General features: G+C 35.3%; 1 protein-coding gene across 1 annotated transcript in view; it reads right to left on the bottom strand.

The window, feature by feature from the left end:
- The window catches only part of LOC101855892 (RNA-binding protein Musashi homolog 2), a gene marked incomplete at its 5' end in the record, with an annotated part of 62,794 nt that overhangs the window by 14,112 nt on the left and 38,084 nt on the right, over window positions 1-10,598 (bottom strand). The window contains 1 exon segment of the mRNA XM_005105002.3: window positions 10,342-10,440. Coding sequence (XP_005105059.2) covers window positions 10,342-10,440 — 99 coding nt within the window.

Here is a 10,598-nt window from a genome sequence, read left to right as displayed (position 1 = left end):
CACACACACACACACACACACACACACACACGCGCGCGAGCGCGCGCACACGCGCGCACCACGCGCGCTCTCGTGAACAAACACACATATACACACACAAAGTCGAAAAAGTAAATGGTAGGTGGGGCTATCTAAACAAAAGTGCGCCTTCAGAATATACAGAAATCATGGTTTAGGACATTGTGATAAACCTATGAAGGCAATAGTCAAAAACACATAGGATACTTTTCAAGAAACCGCCCAAAGTATCGTCTAGTTTTACAGAATAATATTTTACAAAAGACAACAGAAAAACCCGCAAAAACAAACAACCCCAAACCACAAAACGACCAACAGCTGTTGTTATCTATCTGGGAATAGCCTCCCATTGTTGTACCGACTCCCAAAACAAGAAACAGTTGTGCACTCCATTGGGTTATCGTTAGAGAAGGGCCTTACTCGGAATTTCTTTATGCTGCTCTTTAATTGCTTTTCTGTGCGTGGCCTTAGACCACGGTGTATCAGACGTATCAGTCCCACTATCAAAGCAAAATGGTATACAATGTATTATGCAGTCTGCAATCCACTGCATTCGATTCAGGAGATGAAAGAAAAATAAATTCTTAAAAACATTGCATTTCCTTAAAGCACTCAATTTGTAGCAATATGTGTGTAAATGTATAATATAGTCATGCGATTAATTTTGGCAATGCAAATGGGGCAGGCAATGCACACTGTAGGTAGAATCGCTGGAAGAAAACTATTTTTGACAGCTCACTTAAAATAAGGAATGATACATGGCATGGCATTTGAAGAAACAAATTGTTGCGTTACGGTGTACTGGAAGCTAGTCTAATAAACAACAAAGAACAAACCATGAGGGCTAGTTTAGACTGTGAACAAATGCAATGACTCGATACACAAACTCATTTTTTATTTTTTTTATCTTTTGAGTTTCTTCATGTTCATGTTTAGATCCCCAATTTATAAAACCCTTTGTAGCATTTACAAAGAACCCATTCAGATTTCTTGCCCCTCGTGTTGAGTATTCGTTTTCACAAAGAGGTAACAAAATGTGCTTCACATTACAAAATTTACCTCACAACGGCTCATGGAAGATAACTGAATATAGAAGTCCCAGTCCTAGCCCCCCTCCTCCCCCCCCCTCCCTCCCCCCTTTAAACTCTTAAACATCCCAACTGCAACATATCACCCTCAATGGTTTGTTCTTTTTTCATTTACAAACAAAATGAGTTGCAGGTCCTGGACACAGGGTGCAACCCACGCTATAAGGCATTTCTACCCATCTACGACATCAACGTAACACATGCTGCAATAGGACACCTACGCTACCGTTCTAGCTAAAGGACGAATTCTTCTCAAAACACCAAATACAAAAATCAATATCTTTTGTTTATCATAGTAATACCACCAAAAGCACAGTATAAAAGAAAAAAAACCCCTCACATTTATAACGAGTTCAGAGATGACACATTAACGAAAGTAACTCCATAACAATCAATTTTACAGAGGCAAGCACAATTGGCGAAATGGGACATTCCTATCTAATTGCATCGTCCTTAAGCCTGAACACGCAAGGATCGTAACGTCTACAAGCAACACTCTAGAGAAAGGGGCTGGCAGAACTAGGGGTAGGGTGGCCGGTTGACTTAAACGAAAAAAAGGGAGGAAAAGGGTACAGATAATATTGATGTCTGAGAGAACGAAGAATACAAGTGGGCCCGGGGAGTTGGAGTGATCAAGAGAACATGAAGCGAGGGACACTATTTGGGGACAACTTGATTCCTGTGTTTGTGACAGGAGACAGCAGTGAAGAACTACGAAGGCAAATGATGAACAATGAACATTTGACAAGCAGGGTAAGCTCAACGGGAGGTTTGGGGCGGTTTGAGAGAGAGAGAGAGAGAGAGAGAGAGAGAGAGAGAGAGAGAGAGAGAGAGAGAGAGAGAGAGAGAAGAAGAAGAAGAAGAAGAAGAAGAAGAAGAAGAAGAAGAAGAAGAAGAAGAAGAAGAAGAAGAAGAAGAAGAAGAAGAAGAAGAAGAAGAAGAAGAAGAAGAAGAAGAAGAAGAAGAAGAAGAAGAAGAAGAAGAAGAAGAAGAAGAAGAAGAAGAAGAAGAAGAAGAAGAAGAAGAAGAAGAAGAAGAAGAAGAAGAAGAAGAAGAAGAAGAAGAAGAAGAAGAAGAAGAAGAAGAAGAAGAAGAAGAAGAAGAAGAAGAAGAAAAAGAAGAAGAAAAATGAATATGTATGTGCAGCAAAGAAGAAAGCATTGAAAAGAATGCAAAGGAAAAGGGGTGGGTTGTTGTTGTTGTTGTTGTTTTTTTTTGGGGGGGGGGGCGGGATGGGGGTATGAGGGTGGAGACAAATTTAGATAACAATCAAGAAATAGAGTCCTCCTTGAGAATCGAGAACCAAATACGAGACAAAAAAGAATAAGTGCTGACGTTTTAGACGACAGAAGATAGACAGAGACATGACCATGAGATGTAAAATGAAGCAAAAGTATACAAAATCTTAATAAACGAAGTAAAAATAAAAATAATTCCAACGCAATTTTTTTTCGCCGATTCATCCCTTCACGTTATTGTTGAATTCAATTGGTAAATAATTTTGGTAAAAATCGGTTTCTAGAAAACTAGAAAACAAGCTTAATCTTCGCTTTAGGTCTCCAATCAATATCACGGAAAGGAGCTACAAAGGAACAAACATACAAAACAGTGACGTAAGAAGAAATGCTCTCTTCCGACAACAATGAGGTAGACCTATCAACATCAGGACAGTCCTACCGACGCCCCATTCACGTAATGTGCAACACTATGCAGGTTCCTCATCCAGACTGAAGGACGGGACGATGGAGAAAACTTTGAAACAGTCTAACTTGACATTGAAAAAAACTTTTATTCACTTTTGTCCCATTCAATCATTTGAAGATTACACAAGACCAAGAAAGTAGGTTCATTAAAAAGGGGTAACAACATTCAACATGTCATTGTCAGAAGTTACAAAGACATTCAACAGTGTACAAAGTTGAATGAATAGGGGGAAAACAACCGAGGAAATATCTTTTAAAGGCCGTAAGTTACACGAATCACACGGAGTCTTGACCACAGAACATGATGAAAGAGCCAAAATATCATGTAGTGAACATAGCAAGAATCGAACTGATACAATACATCAACCATCTTCGAGCTGCGGACAGAACAATCCCCAAAAAATCTGCCTCTCATATCTTTGGCCTGGACACGTTCACAAAAAGCAGTCTGACCAACTTTATTTCTCCCTGAGTTTGTGCTCATTATCAATCGTTTTTAAAAGCCTATTTTCTACTGAAACTTTGACACTTTAACTGATATAAAAGTATCAACACTCATCAAATAAACCGCTGATTCTTAAGCACGCCCCTTTGAACATTAAAGAGGAGAGACTACACCAATAGAGACTTAAAAGCCTCCACTCAAAAATATTTCCTTACTTTGGAAACCCATTAATTTCTCATTTAAAAAACTACAAACTTCGGGTAATATAGATAATCCTTTGAAAAACACCCGACTGTTTCGAGTCTTCATTGAATTTTAAGGTGAACGAAGAGCCCTAAATATTGTACAAACCAACAAAACTTTTATAACTCTGCCCTAATGGACAGTCAAGTCACATTGTGCTGTTATCCATCAACTAAAAAGAAAAAAAATATGAAAGAGAAATCGAACAAAAATGAATGAAAAGAAGACTAATCTTATTCTGTAACGTCTATCCCCTATTTTTCAGTTACCAGAAAAATTATGAACCAATATATAATCTGTTCAATTACCTCAACTAATCGGTACTGACATCGAGAAAAAAATAAACAGGAAAAAGCGACAACAACAACGACTAAAAGAACGGAACCAACCAATTATGAGGTTGTGAACATTAGACAAAAGTAGAAATATTATCTCAACATTTCTGGATTCAGGGCTTTTCTCTTTGAAATAAAGACTGTCCTAGTGCGCCAAAATGTTACCTTTCCTTAAAAAAAAATCCTAAAGCATAAACATCTCTGCAAAAGTATGAAACTTCCTAAGTCAGGGGAAATCAGCCTAAATAAGGTATACTACAAATTCAAAATCACACAGCACATACACAAATACAGTAGATTTGGGTTCAAAAGAACTTGTCGAAATATATATATGTATAAAGTCAAAATTTTATACAGGATCAAATCGGATATTATGCAGGAATGGGGTGAAAACAGGGAAAAAGAAGCAACTTAAATCGAAGAGAGACATTATATCTGTATTGATACACTGCATAGCAAAATCATACAAACAAACAATACAAAAACTCGTCATAGAAAATGAAACTCACAATAGAATACCAAAAAAACAACCCAAACAAAAAACAAAAAACAGTCCCAAAACATACAGGAATAATCAATAATTGACCATAAAACCTTTTTTTTTAAAATGCGGTAGCAACTTTGTTTTATGAATCAAAGAAAAGCTAAAACATGTAAAAATGTAAATAGACGTAAAACAAATATGAAAACAAACATTATTGCAATAACAATATGCAACAATAATAAGTAAGATAATAATAATGAATACAACAATGTTGAAAATTTTAGAAAATGAAGTAATATAAATAATAATAAGTTAAAAATATTACAATACTCATATAACTATAATATAGATAATAATTATATTAAAAAATTATAATAAAAGCTATCATAATACTAATAATAATAGCTATAACTATAACGAGAATAATAATAATAATAATATTTAAAATAATAATAATAATAATGATAATAATAATAATAATATTTAAAAAAATAAAATAAATAAAATAATAATAATAATAATAATAATAATAATAATAATAATAATAATAATAATAATAATAATATTAAAAATAATAATAGTAATAATAATAATAATAATAATAATAATAATACAATGACAATGACAAAAATAATAATGACAGACAACACTGTCACGTAAAGTTCATTGTGATTTCCTGCCTTGACAAAAGGTTTGAAATGCCACAGTACAAAATTGAACAGGAACATTTCCAATATTGCAGATGAGGCATGAACGAAATACCATTTAAAATGAATTAATTGGGGGAAAAAAAACACGCAAAAATATAACCGATTTTAATGCAATGAATTCAAGGCATTTTAAAAGTCTGTTTACGTAGAGAGGAATTTAAGTTCATGCTTTGAAAAAACAAACAAACAAACAGGGTATAATACATTTATAAATATATAGAACAAGGAAACAAGTTCACAATTATGTTAAGGAAGATGTCACAAAGATTAATCATAATGACATAAGCCACAGGTATTGTATACTAAACGTTGTGAGAAAAAAGCGATACGAGGAAAAATCTCGTGTGCTGAACTGACCAGCTTACAATATAATAATTTCGGTTTCGATTAACGCTTAAAATATCTCCTCCAGCATGATAAACGGTGTGAAGAGAACTGCATTCGTCAAGGTTACATGAGTCTTCTTTTGCACACTAGAAATATCGACTCGTTCATGTTACAATGCGTTTTGATTTACAGCACGCTAATTTATTCACTTCTTTGAATCAAATTACATTTACGTCTTCCTTAAAACCACACTTATAACATCACATTACCGTTACCTTTTACGTTTGTGAAGGAAAGCCATATGCGTAGGCATATTGTGTCGGTGACTGCAGTTTGTATAGGGGACTGCAGTATGTGGAAGTGAGTGCTATACGTGTTACAGCCGGTTGTGATTGGAGAAAATGGTTTCGATTGCTCATGTCTCACCGTGTCGGAAAATGGAAGTAGGTTTGAAGATTGTGTTTTCATCATGTAGATCCAACTCTAATTTGATATTAAAGTTAATATTTTAATATTAAGTGCAGGACTGCTGACCAGAATATTTTGTGCGACCATAATTTACATCACCCCCCCCCTCCCCTCCAGTAAAATCAGACACCGTGATTCCTTTTCCTGATGTTTTCCTGCAAATTCAAATGCAGCAGTGACAACTGTCCGTGGTATGGCACTAGAATTGGCATTCATATTTATGACGAACACAGGGACACTGTTCAGAGCGCATAGATGAACAAGTTTAAAATGTGAGAAGTTCTGTAATGTTAAATCTTTTATGAACACGAAGTGGAATTATTTTTCTGAATCAAATGGATTGCATTCTTTAAGTCCTTATTGCTTGTTGACAGAGTCGAGTTTAAAAACGATTGTCGTCTCCACGCATACACATATACAATATAAACAAGACAACTCCAAAGACACACAGGACATCCAGAAAGTACAATGGAAGGAAGTAGATTCATGATTATAATTATGCGGGTGATGGCAACGCAATTTAAATACACATAGAGACAAGGGGAAGGACAGAGGCAGAGAAAAGGGATGTGAACGACTCTTTTATAAAAGTGTTTTGGATACATGATAAGGGGAGAATCAGTTACGGGCGAAGCCATATCCCCGTATTAGAACATGCCAATGAGCAAAGACTTAACTTGAAACAAAACCGGGCATTAACACAGCTGCAAAGCATCACCTAAAGAACACCCATCACTCAATTTACTATGTTATCGAAATTTGATCTTGTCAATATAATTTTTAAAACAATGGTACCTTGTACTGAGATCTCACCAGTAATACCAATTGTATTTATTTGATTAAAATCATTTCAGGAGTTTTGTTTTGTTTTAAAAAGAGATAGTAAAAACTCTTTATCGACCCTGATCTTATCAAAAGTATATCTTTGGGGAAATTGAACGGCCACAGAGAATCAAAGAATTTTAGATCAAAACGCATTGTAGAGAATAATAATAATTTCTAAAAGAGAAATATGCTTTTCAAGGAGAGTCCGTCTTTTGGTCTTAAACTTGTTGCTCTATACATTTCCCTAAGTACGTCGACCAGTTAATAAGTTGAAAAGACAGATTATAAATACATTATAGGAGAAGAATAAATAATTTAGTGGCAGTTTTATACAAGATATCACAAGTAGATGGATGGTTAAGTTGGTGATGATGAATGAAAACAATGAATTCAGTAAACATCAGACAATGTGAGTTTAGACATAACGATAAAAAGACCATAAAAAAGAAGAATCAAGATATAATTCTCTTTCAGCTCATGACTGCCATGCCATACGTTATGACTGTGAGCCATTTTCAACAATATGATAGTCTTCTTTTCTGTACTTTGAAATGCTTCACATTCAGACGAGGTAGTGTGTCATTATTTCATAACAGTCGATTTCTTTTAGTCTACAACTCTACCTGCTTTCAGTACAGAACTCACGGAAAATCGGCAAATTGGTGCCATATCCCATTTCTCATAAGAATTGCTGTCTTTTTTCTTTTTTTTTTCTGATACTACGACCTGTAGTACTGTATTCTATAATGCTAATAAGCCGAAGTTCTCGTCAAACTATTCTTTATACATAGACTATGTTCGGGAGGCAGACCGAAAAGAAATGTGTTAAACAAAAGGAAAAAAGCATCCAGAAATGTATCAAGTATAGTAAAACACAACAATCTAGTCTGAATATAAATTGAGGGCAATGAATATCAGATTCATGTAACGGTGTACCACATACATAAATCTCTAAAAAAAAAAAAAAAAAGGGAAAGACAATACAAGATATCCAGTCGTATCAGTGATGTCAATGAGGCATCAAAGGCGTAATGGAGACAGGTGGTGATAACGTTTTGCCAGCCCAAAAGTTCTTTGTCAATGATCGGACACTGGTGAATAGTGCACTTTTAAAATAAGTTTGTATAACGGCCCATTTAGACAAAACTGCAAGAAGCACGTATAAACGTCAGTACCTATATGGCCTATTTCTGTTGCAAGTGACGTAAAACTCTTCCTAAAACGTTACTATAACAGAACAGTGAAGAATCGAAATTTTGAATAAAATCATCTTTAGTTGTACATTTTCTGCTATGATGATGCAACCGGCGGGTTAACCAAGAAATGATTCGCATAGAAACGTAAAAATGTTTGTTGACTAATGGTTAAAGATATGTCTGAATATCAAATCAGTCACCCAAAGGTTAATTCGTTTGCCAAAAGTTCCATCTTTCACTACAAACGTTTTACTTTTTAAATAGCATATAAGCAAAACATTTCATCGACGCAGACTCAAGCAAATTCTTAAACACTTAATGGCTAAAATATAATAAATTTTTCTTTCACGTTATGAGGTACTGAAAAAGTCAAACCTACCTTGTCCACAAAGTATACCATAAAGTTCAAAACTTTTGTTGGTGGTCATACCAAGTTTTTTAAAAAAATGATTTTTAAAAAATCTTTATCGGAAACAGTCAGTACAATGATATGTTAGTCATAGTGACTTTCCCCTTGACACCCGAGGGATTATATGGAACAAAAAAAATGAAAAGTAAAACCACTGGTGTATCATAAAAAGCAACTCTGGGAGGATCAAAGGGCATAGCACTTACAACGTGCAACGCTTTGTCAAATTGTATCATAACTGCACGCAAAAAAGTACGTTCACAAAAAGAAAAATACCAAAGTAAACCATTCATATAACAGTTTCCAATATTAAAGTCTTAAGAATACACTCATTACTACATGCACGTAGGCTAACTAATTACAAACACACTACAAAAGGATATGATAATATATGTGTATACTACATGAGTGAAAAATACTTCAAAAACCAAGTGCAAACTTTGTGACTAAAGTTCGTCTTGCTATATTCATTTAATTGAAAGTGCTTGCTGTGCTTAACCCTCTAGCTACAAGCTTTTCAAAGATAGTACTTAGTTCGTTCTCAATTAAAACACGACTACCAAAACCCCAATAAGCTACCATTAATTCTATCTCGTATAAGGTTAACCATTGCTGTGAAGCAGAAAAAAGAGTTCAGTTTTGCTACGTTTTAGGTAACTGCTTAAATAAATAAAAAAAATAAAATAAATAAATAAGAAATAAATAAAATTAGAAAAATGAATAAATTAACAAATAAATATAATATATTATATAAATAATATCATATTTACATCAATATCAAATGCCACAGATAATTTGTTAGATAATTTGCTTTAAAGTTTTTCATAGACGATATCACTGAAAATTTAATATGTTAGAAATAATAAATAAGATGGATTTAACTGATGTCGCCAATTTGAATGAGCAGCACGATAGTGCCGTAAAACGGAGAGGTATGTCAAATGATTGCATTATCTTGACAACATCTATGGTACTCCTATTTACAATGAAAAAAATGACAAGGATGGAACAATAAGTTATTGTTATTATTATTAATAATAGCATTATAATCATTATTGCACAATACCGATCAGCGTGTATGACACGGTCGCATCACCTACACTTTTCAAACGCCATCTTACAGTTCCCCACATTTAAAACCTTCATAACATTCTCTTAGTGAAACAAGACTTGATCATTTGCTGCACGGCTACAAAAGAGTTAAAATGTCACAGTTCAAAAGATGAAACGAGATTGAACTTGACTTTGTTAGTCAGAAGGACCAACCATTTTCTCCAGGAAGATCGAGACGATTTGTTTCCTTGCTGCCGTCAAGTCATTTTTTGAAAGAAGAAAATTTACAGCTTGTCACATGAATAATTTCGCCGGTGAACTTCAACCATGGTCCTCAGTGAGTGCAAGTGACAGGGTGTAAAGCGGTAGACATATTGTTCTTGTATTTTAGTTAGTTTTTTGTTTTTTTTTAACACTGAAAGTAAATATATATATGGACGTAAAATTGCGAGGAAGAAATCTTTTTATGATTATCGCGTCGGTTTCTTTTTGGGGATAACATTTAAGAGAAGAAAAAAAAACATATCATGTACGATTGGTGGAATAAAAAAACAAAAAGAGAAAGGAGCACTTAAATACCAAAACAACAAAATATGAAAAGATTGTTGGAACTCACCAACACTTTGGTAGGCCAAAACATAAGCAAGGTTACAAACACAAGACACTTTAATTTAAAAAATGAAAGAAAAAAAGAAGAAAAACCGGAGGGCAAAAATAGAGACACGATCTTGTCAGCCAGTTGTGTTTTAGGTTGCAAAACTCTGCGTACACATAAACAATAGGACGTCATGACGCTGTTCCACTTTCCATCCGGCTGAAGGTGTTCGTTCCACTTGCAGGACCGACGACCGCGCCGTCGACGACAATGGCGACGAGAAGGGAAGGACGACGAAGCCGAGGGTTCAAGAAGCGACGAAGAGGAAGGACATGATGAAAAGGAAGAGGGACCTGTGTTCATGAAAACCTGTAGAGAGAGTGCATTCAAAAGCCTAGATGGGCCTCTGGGTACCAGGACGCCAGGTGTAAAAGTTCCATACCTGTCGGGTAGGTGATGTAGCCAGGAGCCAGGGGAGGGAAGCTGGCACGTCCATAGGCGGCTGCGGCGGCGAACCCTGGGAAGCCCGGGTGCATGTAGCCTGGGGAGGAGGAGGAAGAACACAGACGTATAGGGGTTAATTACCGGTTTACTGAGAGTTAATGGTTCCCGAATAGCCACAAAGGAATATAACCACTTACGAATATTGTGTCAGCGTATAGAAACCACCAACTTGATTAAGGGGGTTGAAAAAGTGGG

The sequence above is a fragment of the Aplysia californica genome, unplaced genomic scaffold, assembly GCF_000002075.1.
Source record: "Aplysia californica isolate F4 #8 unplaced genomic scaffold, AplCal3.0 scaffold00446, whole genome shotgun sequence".
Taxonomy (NCBI): Eukaryota; Metazoa; Mollusca; class Gastropoda; order Aplysiida; family Aplysiidae; genus Aplysia; species Aplysia californica.
This window is presented reverse-complemented; position numbering and strand designations above follow the sequence as displayed.